Source organism: Apteryx mantelli, chromosome 14 (genome assembly GCF_036417845.1).
Source record: "Apteryx mantelli isolate bAptMan1 chromosome 14, bAptMan1.hap1, whole genome shotgun sequence".
In the NCBI taxonomy this organism is placed as follows: domain Eukaryota; kingdom Metazoa; phylum Chordata; class Aves; order Apterygiformes; family Apterygidae; genus Apteryx; species Apteryx mantelli.
In genome coordinates, this window is record NC_089991.1 from 8,304,456 (window position 1) to 8,326,102 (window position 21,647).

Below are 21,647 nucleotides of genomic sequence, written 5' to 3' on the forward strand. Positions count from 1 at the left end.
TGAACAATAAATGCTATTAACTTTATGCCTTAATATAGAAATGGATTCATGTTCTCATTCTGTATGCTGCGCTAAACACTTTGCTTTGCATTTCCTTCATTTCTTGGGGCGGGGGGAGGGACGTGTCAGGCATGTATATAGATGGAGTTATGTATCAGAAGGGATACGTACAAAGGGTTAGGTTGTAGAAGCCAGTGTTGAAAAGTTGCATGGGAGGTATCCCCATCCTTTGGGGGTTTCTCATTAGCCAACAGCAGTGTATTCCAGTGTGTCTAACGCCAGCAACCTTCAACGTATTGATGGTGTTATCACAGTAGAGTTTTAAGAAAGCCTGTCTCTGATGGCCCTTAGAGTTCTGTTGGAACATTGCAATGCTTTTGCAGTTGAATTAAGCTTTCCATGTTAATTGCTTTATTCTATTTGATTCCAGCCTTTAATCTACTCTTCCAAATATAATACAGTTGTCAAGCGTGGGCTGTGAGAACTGTACGTTTGCATGGAAGCAAATAAAGGCCTTCACTATGAAATAAGTAGCTGAAGCACTGTGTGTGTGACTTCTTATACTGGGAACACCACATGTGCCTGCAGTTTCACCTGAACTAGAGGAGCCCACGTTCTGTATCTGAAAAAGCTTCCATCTAACTTTTGGCAGAAGAGACAGTTCAATGCGTAAGACTTGCACATAAGTCTTATGCCAGCCTCCCCTCACCCCCCCAAAATGTGTGTTTACAGAGAGACTTTAATACAAGGGCAGCCAAGCCGGGTCAGTCCAAAGGTCCATTTAGCCTGGTATCCTGTTTCCGGTAGCGGTCAGCAGCAGATGCCTAAGAAAGAGCACAAGGACAGGTTAAACGCTTCCCCAGCCTTCAGTCAATTGGCAGTTCTGGAACTTCCTGACCTAGAGGTGGTTCCTTTGTGTTTAATAAACCTCAATGGATTTCTTCTTCAGGGAATGTCTGATTCTTTATGAAATCTTGTAGACTTTTAGCATCCACAACCTCCACAGTCAAGGAGTTACAGAATTCAGTTGTGTTGTTTAGAGAAAAACCTCCTCTTGTTTTTATCTTTCCCCTTCCCTCCCATTTTTGTACTGGAAGAGACAGTGAGCAGTTGTTCCCCATTCATCTCCTCCAGGCTGCTCATGATTTTGTAGGGATCTAGCATGTCATCCTCAGTAATCTCTTTTCCAGGTTGAAAACTGACCACGCAGTTTGAAGACTGACAAAAATATTGAAGAACTTTGAAAGTCAGTCCTTGCCAGGTGTATCAGGGTACTCTTGCTCACCTGTAGGTATTTCTAAATATAGGTTAGTGTAATTTTATTGTACTCTATTTGGGTATTGTCACATGTCTTCATTAGAAGAGCTGAAATGAAATATGGACTTGAGGGAGCAAATACTTGGTACGCTGGGAAAGGAGAAGGTAATTCAGTGACAAAATGACAGAGAGGAAAGCAAAACATTGGAAGAGAAAGCAAGCTCCAGAAGAGAATTTACAGTTAGCAGTACCAGGCTTGCATAGAAGTGATGGAGAGCTGAGAGATCTGGCTGATGCTGTGGAAAGCCTTTATAGGATGATAACAAGGCACAGAGGAATGTGACTAAAGATGAAAGGGTTGTCTCTATGTGAAACATTTTCCCTCTGCATACTGCCAAAGATGAGTGATCTTGTGTCTCTGCTGTTTGGTGATTAGCAGTAAGAAACACTAGATCAACTTGTCTTGTGACTGGGTGCTTACTTCTTTTGTGCTCTTACGTAGGTGTATGTGTTCTCATAAGAATTTGCCACTGTGCTTTAAGTGCACCTTTCTCCTCCCCCACGCCTCCTCGCGCACTCTGCTAGCGGCTTATCTGGATTACAGCAGAGTGTTCTTCTCTTGTGTCTTGACAGCCAAGACTTGGAAGTAACTGTGTGACCATCTGAGAAGGTTTCTCTTTGGAAATTAATATCTCCTCTCACTTCCCATTTTCCTACTGTTCTTTGGCTTTCTTTTTCCCTTTTCTCTCTCTCTTCATCCTCATTAATGGATTTTTTGGCATCTTTTTTAATCCCTTGCACTTTTGAGAGGGCCAATAAATGAATCCACCCTTGAAATGACTCTGGTGAGGAAAGGGAAGCAACACATTTCTCTTTCCTCAGAACCACAGGCTGACTAATCTGAAGAATGTGGCACAAGGCTTTGGGTCACTTAAGGGTCTGTCTCGGTATTTGCCTTAATTACCTCCTCTTTCCTTCCCTTGCCTCTCATACTCCCTACCAAGGCTGTTTGGACAAGCACAGTAGTATGATACAATTGCTCTCCAGCCAGTTGTTGCTTGTGCCTCCCAAAGGAATGGGTATTCAGGCTGTATTGGTCATAGGGAATAAAGTTGAGGAACAGGGTTTTCTTACGGATTTCTCAATCTTAATTAGGAGCTATGGTAAGGCGCTCATTTCCAAAGAGTGCTTGGTCATTATTACTGTACTGGGATTGAGGGGCGAACCAGATTTTATGCCTGTTGTCACAACCCTGGAATAACATGCCATTTCCGGGTTTACTCTTTTGTATAGTGATTCACTGTGAACTTAGAAGTTTTTATTTAATACAGATATACATTGCAGACCTGTCTCCTTGAGTTGGCACATCCTTGTCTATTCCAGTCATTCCTACTCAGTAGAGTTCACAGCTGTCCATCCTTCCAGCCCCTCCTCTGCAGGTCTGCTGTGTGAACCTCACTGTACAATGTTTTATATAGTTTTCTGATGAAGAGTAACCAGTAATAAACAGTTACGTTGGGCTCCCTTCTTTTAACTCTAGGTTAGCTTTCTTAGAAGACATGGGAATTGCTGTCCAGGTACTTAGCATTTCCTTTACTGGGAATTTTCCCTCACTGAAGAGCCAATACATCTGCAAATGGAGAAACTGGAGAAGCGTTGGCTAAACTAGTCCATTATCCCCACATCTCTGCTGTGCCAGTTCTGTCCATTGGGTCCAGCAGACTGTGAGCCTGGCTTGCATATGGCCTTAGGACTTGACAAAGAGGCAAAATGTCTCTTAATCCACAATATGCTGCGTAACTGACTGTGTGCTTTTGAAGCAAGGTGATGTTGATTCTTGTTCCTTTCTGGAGGTTTTAGTAGTGGTAAAATGTCATCAGCAAAGGCTCCGAAGATGTCGTACTGTCAAGCAGCCTGGCAAGAAGGAGGGAGGGTTGGCTGACCTGCACTGTGTGCTGGAGATGGAGAAAGCAGGAGCTGTGGGGAGATGGAAATTGCACTTTAGGTTGGAAGGTAGCCCAAGAATTTAGATACCCAGCAGGATGTTGAATATTCTGGTACAAGACTTCTGAGATTCCAGTGGTATCACCCTGAGGTCTCCTGAGGGTCCCTGTTGCTAAAGAGAATGTGAATTCTCAAGTGTGTCCTGGGCGATGCATTCATTGGGGGAATCATCTGTCTGCATGAAAACAATTTGTATCTTTATTAGAGATATGAAACTAACCTTTTCTTCCATCTTTCTTTTTCCAGTCTCTGTCTGCTGCTGTCTCTTCATACTGTTTCTCTTCCTGTCTGAGCTCACCGGATTCATAGCCACTGAAATGTAAGTAAAAATGCTGTTTTCTTTTGTATGAATGCATGTGTGTATATGGTTCTTTAAAACTTCATTCTGTTATCTTGCATAAATGTGTCTGTAATTTCACTAGCCCAATTAGTCGTGTAATGGTTTTTGGATTCCTTTTGGTTGAGTCCAAATTCTCAATCATTCATTCAGCTTTTTAATTTACTAATGTATCCTAGGCAAATTTAGTTCTAAAATACTTTTGTTAGGGAAAGCTGTTCCAGACCTGCTTGATGTTTTATCAGCTGCATACGAGATTTATGTATTGAGCATGGGGGATATTTTTGATGTGACCACAGATTATACCCAGCTTCTGACCCTTTCCAGTTTCTGTGGTGATCAGGTGCAAGGCAGTGTGAATACTAAAGAGGTTAATGCCTCTTCCCCTTTAAGCTGTTGATTTTTTGCCCTCATCTGAGATTTTTTCCTCTCTTCTCCTGAGTAAGTACTTTCTTCTGTACTTGTTTCATTCAAAGTGATTCTGGGAAGATAGTGGGGTGTTTTGTTTTGTTTTGTTTTTAAATCAGTGACACCATATTTTTAAATGTGTGGTGCCCACTGGTGGAATCCATGTGGTCTGTGCTCTGGAGACTGCAGGGTTTCATTGCTGATAAGGTAGGATGCCTGAAAAGACATTTTTTTCCTCTCACTTCCCTGTGGACAAAGTGGGGATCACATTTTGCCAGTCTTCACTGGGTCATTTTTGGTGATACTTTTTGGAATATGGAGTTGCATTTAAATATGAATGATTTTTAGCTTAATGTTAATAATACTTTTTTTTTTATTTGAGATAGAACTGAATGTCTGGTACTTGCAGATAGGTTTACTTGCAGCATGGATATTATCTTCTTTCTTTGTGCCTGTCGAACCTTACTTGGAAATTTAGTTGACAGGCTTTTGTGCCTAAAGAGGAGTTGTCCCCAGGTAACCTCCTCAGGACCTCGCTCTGAGCAAGATGGAAATAATTTCCATTTAAAAAAAATCACTCATAGAACAAGTATTTTAGTTAGATTATTATTTTTTTCCTCTTCTCACGCTCCTCCTGCTTTAAAGCAAACTTTCCTTAGTAACTCTTAACATAGGTGCTTTTGTTTTGGGTTCTAGGACTCATTCTCCATCATCCTGCTGATGTGGCAGTGAGCTCGCTAGCTGTGATGCACGATTCCTGGAGAGTTAGGAAGGGTGGAGCTTCCATCAGACTTACAGGGTGGTCCAGATAGCACCAGCTCTTGAATTCATTGGACTCGCATGCCAGATTTTGACCTAGCATGCTTAGTGTTGGTTCTGATAACCATGTGGCTCTTTCATTGCTTTTGTGTGACTCTGACTTGGAACAAGAATATCATCTCAAGAATAACTGTAACTTTGAGTAACGCTTAACCTTAAGACAGCGGTATTATCTAGCTCCAACTAATTTTTTTTATTCCTATTGCTCATTTACTTCAGAGTTGGTATCTTATGTTTCTTCCTCCCTTACTCTTTCTTTGAATTCAGTCCCATGCTTTTGCTTATAAAATATTTGGGATCCCCTTGTCAACACCTCGCTCTAAAGCTGAATTTTCCAAAAAAACCCCCCAAATTTTTAAAAGCTACACAAATTGCTTCACATGGAAAAAAAAAAAATAGTACTCTTCCTTGGTCTCATCTTAGATCTCATTCTCTCATTTGATCTTCTTTTTTTGTTTTGTTAATGTTTTACTGGGGAAATTAGTAACATTTACTTAACTCAATTAATTTGATCAGACTTATGTGCCTCTGTGTAGTGAGTTGTGTAATAATTTCTTTTTGAACAGCAAAATTATATGATTCTTTGAGGCCTCTTAATGCTTTTCCCACATTGTGACTTTGTTAGCGGGATGATGCATTTTCCACGAAGATATTATAGGTGCTGTAAGTTCCTGAATGCTCAGCTGACAGGATTCTCGTTAAAACCTCAGAGAGATGGTGAACTGCCTTTCCCAGCAGGAACTGCTTGAGGAGGAGGTGTTTATAAGCAATAAAGCAGTAAAATTTTAGTGAGGATGTCATTGAAGAGGCTGAGACAAATGAATGCAGGAAACTGATTCGTCATGGACCATCCAAAACAATAACTTGCAAAATATGAAAACCTCCTTCTGATGAATTATAGGTCATCAAAATCTCTCTTGCTGGGAACACATCACCCACAGTACTTGTGAAGAGGCTCCCTCTGTAACAGTGGAAATACTGCAGAATGTGACAGTAACAAAGTACTTCCTAGCTCAGTAGCTTCTAAAGACAAAGTAAACTTTTCTTTTTCCATTTCTTACTCATTGCTGTCTCTTCTGGGAAACTCTGTACCTTCAAGGTGTTCAAAGATGCTGCTAACCTCTAGTGCTTCCCTTTCAAAGGTATATTATTGGCAGTAGATTATGATGCAGCATAGTCCAATGGTTTGGAATATGGGCATGGAGGTGTGGAGCTGTGTGTAGTCTGGAGCAGTGTGAGAACTCCATGCTACCATTATGAAAGGGGTGGTGGCAGGTAGCAGGGGGGAATATTATCTCACAAAGATGTTTTGAGCCTTGTTGGCCCCTGAATGATATACTTTTGAAGATGCAGAAGATTGCTTAAATGCAAATTGTTGAATTCCAATCAACTTTTATTGCAAGCTTCAAGTTTCTTTTATATCAAGAGTTTTCCACAACAGATATCCCTGCCAGCTTGAAGTTTCCTAGTGTCAGCCAGGATCTGAATGATTAACCAGAGTATGCTTGCGTCTGTTAACTTACATGGCGTGAGCTTTCCTGCTTTGCCAGTGCTAACTGCATTATGAAACTGCATCAGTCTTTCTTCTCTTGTGTAATATTTCCCTTAAAGCAGTCATGCACTTGACAAAGCAGGATTGCATGGAGATAGCTGCACATTTTGGATGGCAAGGAGAAATTGAGAGCATTTGGCCATGTGCCTTACATCAGAGATGTACCAGGTTGCCTGATGTGGACTCGTGTGTACATCATAACCCTAGTGTGCCAAGTAATTGTGCATGGTATGTGTGCATATGACAGCCTCCTTCAGGGCAAGTCGGCAGCAACCTAAATAGCAGTGGTACCCACAGGATTAACTGTCTAACTCTCACCAACAGGAGATTTCTTGGGTATCTGCATCTGAAGTGAGAGGTTGGTGTGGTTGGTTGTACTTGTGTGCTGTAATATGAGAAAACAAGATCTGCTCTGCACTACACTAACCCCTAGTGCTTGCTAGCTTCTACCCACTGCTGGATTTTCTTCTACTTTCATATGACTGTAGCAACATAAATTCCTATTATTACTAGAAATCTCAGTTTGGTTACTCTTGCCCAACTTGAAAGGTATTTTTCTGTAACCAGCCTATTGTCTTAGTGCTTGTAGTCTTGGCTGCCAAAGACTTGTCTAGGTAGCAGAGGCCAGGAAATAGCACTCTCGTCTTGAGGATAACAGTCATAACACTAAAACCAAACAGATTATCTACGTGTGGAAGACGGCGTGCACCGCAGTAGCTGTGTCATAACTCGGTGTGTGGGCATGTCTAATGAGCACCAAGATTGCGTCTGTGCGAGGGAGCTTACTTCAGTTAGGAAGCCAAGTAAGAGAGTGTGCGCATTACCGTGACCAGGCAGGAAGCTCCTGTGGCATAGGTAACGCACTGTAAATGCGTCCTAGTCTGCTGCTTGCTAGCTTCCTGTATAGACAAGCCCTGAGGAGGCTAGAAATTTCCTAGTTTCTCATTTTCTAGATCTATCGCATGATCCTAACAGGCAGTCCTCTGAGCAGCCATGAAGGAAATCAAAGCTTGTATCTTAGGTGGGGCTACTTTCTTCCCTCTCCCAGGAAAAGTGCAACAAAGTGGTGGTGAGGGAAGAAATTCTATTATTTTGCTCAACCACAACCTATCATTGCAGTTAAGAGGAGGGTGGGAATTGCACTGGAAAGCAGACCCAGACTGAGTGTGACTGAAGCCCTCAGAACAGACAAAATATGGCAAACTCCTCAGTTCTGTAAAAGACAGATAAAAGAAGGGAGGCCCATGTTCCACACTGGGACTTCTGCAAAATTGGCAATATCAAATACATGTTTGTCCCACTGAGCAAATGACTCAAATGGCTGAAGAAATAAAGCTAAAGTGTTAAATGTGTCTGGTATTTCCTGGGCAGGATCAGTAGTAGGTTGAGAGTGGACTGAGGGCTAGAAGTTGCTTGGCATACCTTTAACAGACTTCCTCACTCATCTTGATGTTATGTTGCAAATCAAGAACATAGAAATCATCTATCTCTTTTCTAATTAACCCAGATCAATTCTGGAAGTTAATAGCTGGTGAGAAGATAATCCTGCATTTTATGACCTTAATTAGGTCATGAATTATGTTCTATAGGTTCGATAAGAGTTTTCCAAGTATTCTATTGCTAAGGAGGCAAGATGCAATTAACTTATTTAGTTTGCCTTGCATTGGCAGCCTGGGGAAGGGGTAGGAAGGTATGAATTTGGCACTTGTGGTATGAATGTGACAGGTCAATTATTGTTGACCAGATACAGCGCACTAAGTAGAAAGCAACAGACCGTTCCTGGCAGTGTTTTTTTGGTTTTGTTTGTGTATCTGTTTGTTTTTTAATGAAGTAGCTGGCACTGAACAGGCTGAAGTGACAAGCTTGCTGCTTGAAAGGCTGCATCCCCCTGCATGGCAGTCAATTACTTAAGTAGAGTATCTGCAACAAAAATACTGTATTTGCATAAGAGCATAAATCAGCAGCAATGCCCGCATCATTTGTTCATTTGAGGTGACTGGGTCATTCACTGGGGACACTGCTTGCTTTAATCTTTCTGAAGAATACCTTGGCCAGTCTGTGAACATCACACAGCCCAGCTCACTGTGCCAGGGAGACACCATGTGCAGCACAACTCAACTGTTTGTGCAGGCTGTCAGGTACCACAGATAGGGGAAGAAGCAAAAAGCTAGGAGCTTCCAAGACCGATATTGCTTGTTCACCCTGGACCTACTTGCATGCCCAAGATTGATCCTGCAATGAAATGGGAGAATAGCTATCATACCTGCCTTCAGAGAACTTGGAGAGCTCCTCTGTCCTTTAGCTCCCCAAGATATGTAGAATGTGTTTTGTGGCTCTTGGCTCACAAAAATTTCTCATAGCAGCTTGCAAGGTCAAACTGCACCTGCTCTGAACAACAGTGTGATCCTGGTGCAGCAAGTGTTCCTCCTGCTAGGGACTGTAACCTCTGAGCATATGCTGTTGGTACAGGGAGCACAGTGCTAGAGCTCATATGTTCTCATCCCGGTCCCAGACACTAAGGTAGAGATGCAACTCCAATTCCACTAGCTCATCTTGTTGAGGCAGATGAAATGCTGGAGCAAGCTAAACCAGAAGGTGGAATACCTCCTAGTAGCTAAAGGGGAATGGGGGTTGTCAGTCTTACCACCGACTGACCTTGAGACAGACGCTTGTCTTTCCTGTAGAAGGACAGTAATATTTAGCTACCTACCTCTCAGGGGTGTTAAGAAGCTTAATTAATGTTTGCCTACTACCTAGGAGATTACCTAATAAAAGGTGTTGTATGGTTGTGAAGTGTCTGTCCTAATGTACCTGTGTGGGTTAGCAGGAAGCGGAAGGTCATGTCATGATGTCATTTGCAATCTTTGACTCAGATATACGTTGACATCTTTAGAACCCTTCTCCTTCTTCCTGCCTCCTGGAGAATTGTAATTCCTTCCTTTGTAGGACAGTGTGTTTTCTATGCTTCATGCTGAGCCGAGACCAAATCTGGGACAAAGACCTTCTAAAAGAAGTTTTGACTGCTATTCAGGGCATAGAAGAAAGCTTACAAATACGCATGCACTGTATTGCTCTGCTAACTTACTACACAGTAGAAAATTTGCTGTCCTGCTTATTTATTGTTCCTTAGCACAAACTGAAAAGATGGTTCATTTGTCTGAAGTTGTCTCTTTTCTGGTTTGGCACAGCTGAGAAGGAGGTAGTGCAGGAGTCTCAGCTTGGACTGTTGTGATTCTGGAAGCTGTCAAGGGGATGGCTGATTAGAGCTCACCCAAGAAAGTCTCTTGAGAAGCTTTGGGCTCCATTGAGAAAGAATAATTATTTTCCCCTTTAGCTTTAGGGTGCTGGAGGCCAGAAAGTGCTTCCTGGGAGTCAGAGAACAAGGTAAAATGCAACTTGCTGGAGTCAGCGGCTGTATTTTCTGTCTGTACGGCAGATTACTGGAGAGAAGGGCATCTGGTTGTTTGCTGTAAAAGAGGGAGCAAAAAGGTTAGAATCTGAAGCAAAGACTAGGCCAAGGAAGACAGAGGACAAGGAAGATGCACTCAGGCAGAGTGAAGTTCAGAAAGGGTGATGCAGTTTGTCTCCTCTTGTATTCAAAGGGCCTCAGGCTCTTCAGCTGTTGAAGTGCTGAAGTGTCTAATGCTAGTGGCCAAAGTTGCTGGGTGGAAATAACCATCTGCTGGGGAAGTTTGTTTCTGGAGAAACAAAGCTGTTGTATCATAAATCTAAGTCTTAGAGCATGGAGAACGGGACTCTCTTTCATTGGATAAGATCATTAAGAAATATTAAGTCCCTTTGCTGCTGTTTCCCCCTTTCATTCTCCTTCCCTTGCGTGCCATTTGCACAATCTGCAAAAGAATTCCTCCAATTTTTTTGTGTAATGTTACAAGTTTGTAAGCAAACAGGATGAGCAACTGAGAAGCCCAGCAGCCCAGGAACGTGAAGTATTTCAGAGTGGTTCTTTCTAGAAGTGAACCAGATTCTTTCTGTGTGGATCATGGCTCCTGGTGCGTAGAGAAACTTTCCTCCCTTCTTCCTTGAAACAGCAAAGGGAGGCCCTGCGGTGGGAGAAGTGCACCTCTCACCTGTCCTACTGCCTGTGTTACACTTTCATAGCTCTGCATCTAACCACTGCTTTATTGTGCCACTTTATTTAAGTAGTCCTACCAGCAACTAGTAAAATACCAACTCCTACTTGCTTAGGGTCTTTGGAGAAGGTACGTGCCATCTTTGGAGTCACAATACAACCCTACATGCTCTTCTCTCTAAAGAGCTATATGAACCATCTGTATTTACAGTGTCCTTCTGCCTGACCTCAGATTTTATTTCCCTTGTGACAGTCCCAGATTCACGGTTAATCCCTGTTGCTCTAATCTTGGGACACTTTAGATTCCAGGAGGGGCAGCTATAAGTCGGAGCCAACTTCTTTTCTTCCACTGGGGACGTTATCCCTCCAGGGAGAGTTACTAGAGGTGGCAAATACCGCTTCTCCTAACATCCCAGGGCTGTCTGATTAAATAATAGGAAGGCTGTGTGCAACTTGGATTCTTGGCCTTGGGGAGGGGGATAGCAACTGCGACATGAGTGCCAATTCTCTGCCAGCTCCATCCAGCTTCCTCCCAAGGGTGGAGGAAGTGGAACAAGGACAAGTTGTTACAAGCTGTCAGGTGTCTAAGGAGTGATAGGTAGGGCTATAAAGTTGGAAATATGAATAAGGGAGGAGCAGGGGGCTACCAGGCAAAGAGGAGGAAGTGGCCATGAGCCTTGCCGAAAGGACAAGCTGGGAACTGTTGGTCTAGTGACCAGAGCTCAGGACAGGAAGCAAGTCATCTTTTATCTCCTCAGTTAATGGCGTGTGTAACGTGGACAAACTGGCCTACTTCTCTTTGCCTCAGTGATCCAGTCTGTAACTGAGTGACTTCACCACTTTGCTTTCCTATGTAAAACATTTGGCTCTGTGTGCACAGTTAATCCTTTGACTTCTACCAGCAGCCATGTCTCACTCTGTTATCACTGAGAGGCTTGTGTGCATTTGCATGCTCACAGACCACGCCTGACTGCACTTCTTCTGACTAGTTCAGAACTAGAGATCACTAAATGCCAATATTAACATTCCTAGAGTTTCAGTCCAGAGAAGTGGGATCCGAGATGCTTAACCTGATGTGTTCCTCCACGAGCACGCGCACTCCTTTTTGCCAGTACTATTAAGCTGCCTGTGGCACTGGCTGGGCATGGTCCACATCTTGGACAGCAGAGAGCTGGGAAGAAGCCAGGTGCTGTTATGAAACAGGTTTGCTGGCAACTGGGATCTTGATGGGAGGACTCCGAGTGCAGAAAGGTGCATGGCTTTGGGGGATTAATGCCTCTCCTGGCTGGAGCTGCTCCTCACAACCATATTTGGAAGTATGACTTAATCCTGCACACTACCTAATCCATCAGTAATGAATACGTAGAAAATTTAATGCATTCCACCTGGAAGGATAGGGCTCAGCCAAGAAGCTCCTAACTAGGTCACTGATGAGCAATCTTGCCCCTCCCTCTGTGTCATTTTTATTAATCACTTGAAAAATACGTTGAGTAACGATTGCAAGCAACATGTCAGGCCAATTAAAAACAGAGAAAGGTAGGGTGGTGAAGCCGAAGACACATGCTGTGCTGGTTTTAAATGACTGTCTATAAACCCTACTGACCTGTGAATAATTATCTTAGCAAAATTGGCAGCTGTGTGCTTCTCTGTCTGAAGACTTGTTTCTTCTGAATACACAGGGCAAACAGTTCATTATTGTCCAGAGATGTATCACCAGAACAAAATCGCTTTGAATCTGTCTTGTAGCTGCCCTTAATCTGCTTTGTCCATTAGCATATATACTTTTCGGCAAGGGCTTGTCAAAGTGTTTCATACACTTTGAGCATTAAATAAAAGTAATGCAAAGCTCTTACTGGTGAAGGCTGTTTTATGGAGCTTGCCTGAACAGAAGTTCCCATTTTCGATCCCTCCTACTGGGAAATAAATTGCCAAATTTTCTCACTTGATGAGGCTGAACAGTGTTGGACTGAGAGAGAAAGAGCTGTTAGGTAATCTCACCATCTTCTTGGTTTAGTGTGGTGGTTTTCCCTGGATTGTATTTTCTAGGACCACTTAGCTAATGCTGCTATGCTTGGGGTGTGTTTTTTTGGTTTATATTTTAAGTGTCAAATGGATTGTATGTGCCAACAATAAATATTTATAATCTTGTATTCCTTTTACTTTTTAATCTGTATTTTGTCTTCTGTGAAATATGTGCCAGCCCTCTGGGTGCCATAAACAGCATTACTCTTCGGGAGACTGTTACACAGTGTATTAGATCCTGCTGTCCAGGATGTTTCATCCCATCTGTTTCCTGGCTCAAGTCCTCTTCTCTTCAATTTTATTTGCTGTTTTTAGTTAACAGTTCATAGACTGAAATGAGATGTTAAGGAGAGAGATACAAGTAGAGGAGAAGGGCAGGAGGGAGGAGGCCTTGGCACCCAAAAAGGGAGCGCCAACAATGGGAAGCAGAGAAATGGCAGAAGCTCAGGCAGCTTTCTAGCCTGGCATGGTTAATCACAAGTCTTAATGCTCCACAGCCTGCCACACCGTCTACCCTTGCTTCTGCTGTGTCAACTGGGTGGCGATAACAGATGGCAGTTAGTTACACAGATCAACTTTTCCTGTAGGATAGCTGAGAGTAGCCTTTCTCTAACCCTATTTATGCTATAGAAGAGCACTTGCTTTCCTCCTTCCTGAAAAGAGTAACAGCCCAGGTATGCAGCAAGCTAGCACACTAGCCTGTCACCTCTTAAACATCAGGTTCTTGTTTTGTGTCACTATTGAGACTCAGGTTGGAGGGGCAGTAAATTAGGAGGGTTTATTTTTCTTTTTTTCTGGTGTAAAGGAGATGTTTAGAGCCTCCATATACTGCACTTATCAAGCAAGGAGTAAAATTAAATTGTGGTTTGTCCCCATGCAATTGAGGGGACAATTCCTGCTCTCAGTCTGTAACTCTTGGTAGCAAGTGTCACGCAATCAAACCCAGTGCTTCAAAGACTCATTTTTTCTTTCCCCTGCAAGTTCTTTCTGTGGAAAGTAGCTGTGTGCATGAACCCACCTGTGGTCTTCTGTCCTCCAGAGTTAACGAGCTCTACGTGGATGACCCAGACAAAGACAGTGGAGGGAAAATAGAAGTGAATCTGAACATCAGTTTACCAAGCCTGCATTGTGAATGTGAGTATCCCCTTTCACTCTTCATTTTTCATCATATGTTAAGTGATAATTGAAATAGACCCGAATTGGTGCAGTGGCCCTTCTTCTGTAACACCGTGGAGATGAAGTAGCTGCAGCCTTTGCCAATACCCCATTGCTTTGTGTTTCAGGCCAGAACTCCTGTTTTCTTGACCCTGAGCTCTCTCTGCAGTTCTTTGTAGTGGTTGACCTTCCTCACTGGCTTCTTTCTAAGTCTTGTTTCCTTTTTTTTAGTAACCTTTCTGTGTCTGGCAGCAAGAAATCTCCCAAGTTTTATTTGTAACTCTGAATGGACCAGCTACTTGTTGGCTTTTACAAATCACCTTCCTTGATTACCTTGATTTTCTAAAATTGAGCTTGCAGTCACGTGGCAGGATATAGGAATTACATTTGTGTCAAATAAACAGTCTGAAAAGTTTGGTTATAAAATCCATTCTGAAGATCTGGTGTGACAATATTTGACAGGTGAATTTACTCATTGCCAGGAAAAGTTGTAGATTTTTTTTTTTCCAGTAAAAGCTGTACATACCTTTCCTATACAATCTGGGTTTTGTTTTGTTTTGTTGTCTTTTCCTCTTCCACCCATGCAGTAGTTGGACTAGACATCCAGGATGAAATGGGAAGGCATGAAGTGGGTCATATTGACAACTCGATGAAAATACCTCTCAACAATGGGGATGGCTGCAGGTTTGAGGGCCATTTCAGCATCAACAAGGTGAGTAGGAATGACAGTGAGTGAGTGTTCTGGCTGGAGAGGTACTAGCAATATCCACTTGTAAAATGCTCATGAAAATCTGTGTTACAGTGTCTCAGCTTGCAGAGGATACGTGCGTGTCCCTAATCAGTAGGTGAGCTTGGTTCTCTCAATGCTGCAGAACAGTGTGCGGAGAGGAGGCTACATAGCTGGACCCACACAGAGCATGTTAGATCAGTCTCATTCTTACCGTTCTCCAGAACAGATAATCCAGGTAGCATTGCTTTAATAGCAGAGAGTAGCCCTGTGACCAGTGCTGTCACTTTCAGTGAAGCCGCCCTAAGGTTTAGGGGACTGTTTGAACTCCTTGTGAGTACAGAGTGTCTTCTACGTTTACTCGTCACAACTTTTGCACTTCCAAAATGTGACTCACTGTGTAGAGGTCTTTGGCAACGTCTCTATCCAAACCTCTTTTGTTCCAAGAGCCGCAGAATGACAGGAATGTTCCCTGCTAGAGGATGCCAGCCCAATAGAAACGGCTCCCCGTTAAGATGTTTGGAATACATACACAAGGCCTGTGCGCATGCTTCGTAGGGGTGCTCTGCTTCTGTCTCAAGGAACGAAAATCCAGGCCTGGAGGAGGCTCCTCTCTGGGATGGGTGTGTTAAAAATTGAATAATCTTGCTATGTAATGCTAGAGATGACTAGATGGGGTGGGGGAGGCAGAGGTGGGGCCCACTGGTGTCCTAAGAAGGGCACACCCTTTATTCACGCCTCCTCATGGACCACAGGCTACAAAATCCTACTTCCTTCTTTTTCTCCCAGGTCATGGTAAATTTCATCTAAAAATAACAGACAGAACCTCTTGCTGATTCTGTGGCATGGAAAGGATTAGGGAGTTAAAAAGAGGACATTTCTTTCCTCACCTCTAAGCCACCAAAACTACTGGTAGCTGATAGTCCACAAGTCTGGGAAAGGGCTCATTGAAAGGTAGTTCTTGTTCTGCTAATCCCCGAAGCACAGAGCTAAAATACTTAGGGTTTTTCGTTTGTTTGTTTTTTCCCCTGGTATGTGTGGTGCTTTCTGCTCACCAAGGCAACTCAACAGGGGTTTGCTGTATGTGGCAGTGAGAAGTTCCCTTGGTTTGTGCAAGACCACTCTTTATGTTGTGCCATGTAATGGTTGTGGCCAATGTCAGAGGGAAGGGGCCTAACAGGGCTTCTGGCTCTGAAAACCTGACCCTCTCATGGCTGACGTGAAAGTCTTCAGTCCCTTGGCAGAAATTTTATGGACTTCTGTATGACCTAAGGTGGAACAGGACCCTGCCTTGCAACTTGACTGAGGATCTCAGTTGGAGCCTCTTCTGTGGTGTTCCGTAGACATACAGAGACAGTCCCTTCTCTGAAGAGCTTCTGTTTGAAGGCACTGATCCTGCAAAGAGCTTCACAGCTGCTGAGCTTCCTGTTGATGTCGGTGGCTGAATGAAGTTAGTGATAAGAGCAATGATTAGAGCCTGAGTAGGTGACAGTACCTGGCAAGGCATCCAACCTGGAGAGAAGGCACAAGGCAGCAGTGAGGTGATTTTGTGTGGATCTTGTTGTAGAGTCTGCTGCCCCCTTCACTTAGCCTGCATATGTCACAGCTTACATCCACACCTGAAAGTGTTTCCCAAAATACCCAGCTGTTCCTCAAGTCATTTAAATTAGCTTTTCTGGAAGCATATGTAACCAACATGTGGCCCGTGCCAGTTCTGCTGGTGAAGTGTCTCTGCAGAGAGGACAGTGGGCACCAGTTGTATAACAGTCCTCCCACTGTTGTCTTAGACTGTGCCAGATTGCTTTTCAGTGCTGCCAAAGGGTTTGTAAATCAAGACTGTTTAATTTCCTGCCCTTTTCTTGCTAGGAAAAGTTTCTTGCATCCTCCATAACTGTGGTTGAGCTGAATCTGCTGAAAGTCTTCACGGTTTAGGGCTAATGACCTGAAATTATGCGCATGCCAGAGTGATCCACTCAAAATGACATCAGTGCTCATTTGCTGTCTTGGCAACTGGAGTCCTTAGGTGAAATCCTTATTTTTCAGGACTTTGTGTTTCTCTCGGTCAAAAAGAAAAAAAAAAAATCCTGTACTCAAAAGGGTTATTTCCAGGGCTGGAAACTGAAGATATGGTTTAGTTTGTATATGAAGCCTATACGCTAAAAAAAACCCAAAAAAACAACAAAAAAAGTCTCCTTCTTACCCACAATCTTGTCAAACGTAAGGTTGCTCATGACCAATGCTACAATAAGAACGTATCCACAGCTTTCTTAGGTTGTTCTGCAGCAGTGGGCCCATTTACAAGTGTGAGATGTGGGAGGAAAATGTTAAGCAACCGTTGCCTGCCAAAGGCATGAATCTTATTTTAACGGGGATGAAAGACATAGCCTTAAGCGTTAGGAATCCCTGAGGCTGGGAGTGGTCCACTCATCACCCCATAGTCAGCAGCAGTAGCAATGTAAGGACACCTGGGATGTAACTGCTCTCCATGTTGTGTGTGGTACGGTGATGTTGGACAAGTGCAGGAGGGTATTTCAGAGCCTTTCGCTGATGTGCCAGGGGTTATCCACTGCTAAATAGATACAGCATGCCAGGCTGGATGGATCTGGGCATTTCCGCTTCATATCACAGAACCTAGCAATGCCTTGAGGGATAAAATGTGAAATTCTGTCTTCCTTGTCTTGACTAATTTTAGGTCCCCGGTAACTTTCACGTGTCAACACACAGTGCCACTGCACAGCCTCAGAATCCTGACATGACTCACATCATCCACAAGCTCTCCTTTGGGGACAAGTTGCAGGTGAGTTCTCTTCCCTGAAAGCTCCCTGTCTGTAGGGGACTGAATGCAACCAGAGCGACTTTGGTACTAAACTCTGATCAGTTTTATGGAAGGGCCATGTACAGTGTTGGAGGACATAGGAAAGAACTGCCTGGATAAGCAAATCCATCCTTTGCATTTATGCATTGTACACTCAGTCTCTTCACATGCCACCACATCAGGAAGGAACAGTGTTCAGGCATAGACTGACTTTGCTATTTCCATCTGAAATGGAAAGTGCTTTTGGAAAGCTAAGTGTCTGTGTTCATGTTGTGAATAGTCATGAGGATTGCTGGGCCTGTAAAATACTGTACAGTACTGCTTTTAGTATTAATTTTGCAAGCATATCTTAAGTGAGTGTGTTTGCCGAGGAACAGTAATTATACTAAGGGAAAATGTGTTCTCTACTGTCTTTACCATGGCACCAGTCAAGTTCTTCATAATTCACCTCACCATACTTCTAAAGCAGACATCTATTAGCCAAATTTGTTCTGTGAGACACAGGTTAGACTCAGAACTGCCAGTTCCCTGCTGGGAAGAAGTTGAACATGTGCACTTGCCCTGTGGATAGAGTTACACCTGGTGTCGCAAGTTATGTAATAATTCCTGATTTCTCAATAAGGATAGATTACAGCACTACTTTAGCCTACTTCCAAGGAACTGGCATCATAGGTGGGAGTTGCATATGTGCACACCCAATTTGCGACTCACCCTAAACATTGCTTACCCATAGTCTCTCTGTAATCTTCATTTCTCAGTGCAGACGTCTCATTAGTCTGCTTCTTGTACACCTACTTCCAAAAACCTTTTCTCATGCTAACAAGTCTAAGCATTGCTTTGTAGTCTTCTGACTCTGCTCCCGGCTTCTTTTAGGAAATACCTTGTGTGGGAACGCTGAAATATTAGCATACAAATAGGCTTGGCTTAATGTCTGTAAAGCACACTGAAATTATGAAAAATATTAGGTAAGTGCTAATAGGGAGTTCTGTAGTTTGCATGGGAAATCAGTGCTGTAGAGTAGTGTTCCCAGTGTTTTATCATGGAGTCTTTGAGTAATGTGGCTGAAGTGCAAATCAGCATGAATGAGATGAGAAGCCTGGGCAGTTCAGGGCAAAGGAGCAGGTTTCTGATAGCAGGTGTCTTCCATGCTGGTGGTGAGAAACCTGTCTAGTACACATGTAGCTGACTCATGATTTGGACAAGTTCTGTTAGTACTTTCAAAGGCCAAAACAACTACTCATCTCCACACACAAGAGTGGAGCAAGAGTGGAATATAGCTGCTGATCCAGTAGGCAAACAGGGGCTCAACAGCACAAGTTAAAGAAGGATGCATTCACTAAACAGGTGCTATTGAGACTCAGCAAACAGTGGAGAGAGACAGTGGTTATGGAGAGCTTTAAAGCTATCTGATACACCTTTGAATCTTTTGTTTTGCCCCCACCTGCTTTGATGTAATATATGCTCATATTTCATAAAGGGGTTGAGGAGCTCGTCTCATTCGCTTGTGTCATGTGCTGGGACTCTGTTCTTTTGTAGGTTGTTACTCACTCTACTGGAATGATCCACTAAGGTACATGCTGTTGTCTCCAGAAGAAACAGTCCTTTTGAAACAGAGATTTAAATCTGGTCTGGCCTTGTTTAAGCTTCAGTTCTTCAACAGTCATTCATGCACACTAGTGGCAAACTTTTTGTAGGTCTTCCTTAACCCAGACAGGACCAAAATTCAAACTTGATCAGGTTATTGGGTGTCAGGTTACACACTAAAGAAACAGATGCAGAAAGTAGGATATAACATGTTTTTTATTGTAGGATTCTCTTGAGTGATCTCATTGAATATCCCAGATCTTCATGTTGAATAATCTTAGTTTAAACCTTTTTGAGAAGACTTGTATTCCCTTCTTAGGTGCAAGGCTGGAAGTTATTTTGGCCTGCTTTTGGACTCTGCCTGAGCAGTCCAGCAGGCTTTTCAGTTATATGCTTTTGTATGCTTTCGTGGAGGTTAAAGCCTAGGGTGCTCAAGGCCCTGGCAAGCATCTTTTTGAGGTCCCTCTAGCAAGAGCATAAAGCATTGGCACTATTAGACCTCTGATTAGCTTCCTTTTCATTTGAGTACCACTGCTGAAGCACTAGATTTGGCCTTGGTACTGCAGCACAGTCCTGAGAATATCTGGCTAAACAAGCTTGCTTAAATTCTCTGTTGCAAAGTAATTTTGTCACTGTGGCCAAAATCATATTGCTTGTTGAAGTCCCTCCAGATACTTAACCAGGTGCAAGTATGTTCCCTCAGGAACATACCTGTGCATTTCATAGAGCAGAGATTAATTAGCGGTTTTGGGACAGCAAGTATTGTAATGGGAGTCCAGAACAGTCCACAAGGAAAATCAGAGTAAAACATCAAGCTGGAAGTTACAAATGCCATCCATGTTGCAAAGACCAGAGAGGCAGATGTACCAAAGGATCTGATGACATAGAAACAGGCAGTTGTGGAGATCTGTGGTAGCTTTGTCTGTGTGGAAGCCCTGTAACTTGCAACTGCTTTGCAACCTGATTGGGCAGAGAGATAAAGAGCAGACAATTTTTACATATAAGCAGAGTCTGAAAAAGGTTGCACGTGCCCAGGTAAGTGTGGATGCTGGGGAGCAAAGAGCAAGAGTACCTCACAGGACAGATATATCAGTTGTTTGCTGAGCAGTCACTTAAATATTTACAGTAGCATATTTTGAGTGGATCTTAAAATCTCTGGCCCAAGTATGTGATGAGGGGCTTACTTCTGAGCTGCATCCAGAATGGAGCATAATACTATAGCCCAGTCCTGTGGCTTCCCTTTCTTCGTTAGCTTTTCTGCTGTGCTCATCTATGTGTGTATGATAGCTGAGTAAAGAATATGTGCAGTCTGCATGGATAGTTCTGACATGGTTGCTATTCTGTAAAATCCTTGAGATGTCAGCAGTGTGAAAGGCACTGCAGAAAGCTCAGCTGTTGCTTTTGCTCTATGCTTGTTACCAGCACCTTGCTAGGTGAACTTGCTGATGATTTTGTCTCTCTAGAATTTCCTTTCTCAGGTGAGAAACTGGTTCAGTTGCTTTTTCCTCCAGACCATCATCTGCTCTGTGGCATTCAGAATGGGAAAACAGCCATTAGGATCAGACAAATACATCCACATGCTATCAGCTGTTGAGAGGGTCTGGGAAGTAGCTACTTGTGCAGCATCCTGTTAATGAGGTGAAAGTCAGAACACACCCAAGCAGAACACTACTTCCCTGTGGTCTGGCTTAAGGTCAGGAATTTCTAGGTTGTCGAGTTATTTGTCCTTTCTGTATTTTATGTGAGTGATGCAACCCCTAATCTGCAGCTGTTGCTGTGGAGTTTCCCCTGTCTATAGGATTCACAAATTGATTATTCTGTTGGTGGACACTAGTCTCCAGAAGAAAATAGTATGTGTAAGGTATGGGATCAAATTCTGTTGATCTGGGCAAACAGATACTTGCGTGCCTGGAACCAGCTGCAAGGAAAGCTGAATGAATGGCAGAGTTGGCAGGTGTCCTTTCCATCTTCAAGGACGTAGTGTGCATAGTGTAAGGGATGGGATAATGAGATAAAGTGGTAGAAATCCAGCAGCTCTGACATGAGCCCCCTTTGCAGGAGGACTTTGAGTTCTAACCTGAATCTGGCTCCCATTTATTTTCCTTTGAGACTGAAAATGAATTTTCACAGTTAACTATGCAAAGCTCTTGTGAAATTTCATTGTGATATATTTCCTAACTGGCATCTTTCAACTGCAGCTCCTTTAGCTTTGGAGTGTTTTTTGAGTTTCATTGTGTAAAACATTGTGTAAAACATTGTGAAATCAACTTTTTCACTTGGAACCAACCCCAGCGTTGATGGTCATTGAAAGATTTGAAGTCGTCTTTTGCTGGGTTGAGGCTTTGTTTTTGGAAAGGTTGAATCAGGCTGTACTCTTTGTTACAGGAGAGAATAGGGAAGCAAACGTCAAGATTACGGAGTCAGAGCATAGTTTGTTCATGTACTTTTTATGCTTTCCAGGTCCAGAACATTCATGGAGCATTCAATGCCTTGGAGGGAGCAGACAAACTCAGTTCAAATCGTATGTATTCTTGGTGATTACAGGTTTTAGCCACTCACTGCAGTAGGGAAAACAGTGCTATTAATGCAACACTGATGTATCCAGAAATCTTTAATTTTCCCCATTCATCAAAGAGATCCAGACATTACTGACTGACATTTCCATTCTGTCCACTACTGAAGAGAAATCTTAATCCAAAATATCCTTTGCAGCCTTTCTGCAACCTGGACGTTGTCTCCAGCTCTTCTGTGACCCTCTGGTATAGAATTACTGAGGTTTTTTTATCCATATCCTACTCCTATAGCTCCCCTTTGCTGCTGCCACCACCATGAGAGCTTTTTCTTGTTCTCGCGTTGCAAGTTAGCTGTTACCTTATC

General features: G+C 43.0%; 1 protein-coding gene across 1 annotated transcript in view; it reads left to right on the plus strand.

Moving 5' to 3' along the window:
• Positions 1-21,647, plus strand: part of ERGIC1 (endoplasmic reticulum-golgi intermediate compartment 1) — a 61,009-nt gene that overhangs the window by 26,969 nt on the left and 12,393 nt on the right. The window contains exons 3-7 of the mRNA XM_067304623.1: positions 3,508-3,580; positions 13,529-13,623; positions 14,232-14,356; positions 17,064-17,168; positions 21,231-21,291. Of these exons, the coding sequence (XP_067160724.1) occupies positions 3,508-3,580; positions 13,529-13,623; positions 14,232-14,356; positions 17,064-17,168; positions 21,231-21,291 (459 nt within the window). The remainder of the gene's footprint in view (positions 1-3,507; positions 3,581-13,528; positions 13,624-14,231; positions 14,357-17,063; positions 17,169-21,230; positions 21,292-21,647) is intronic.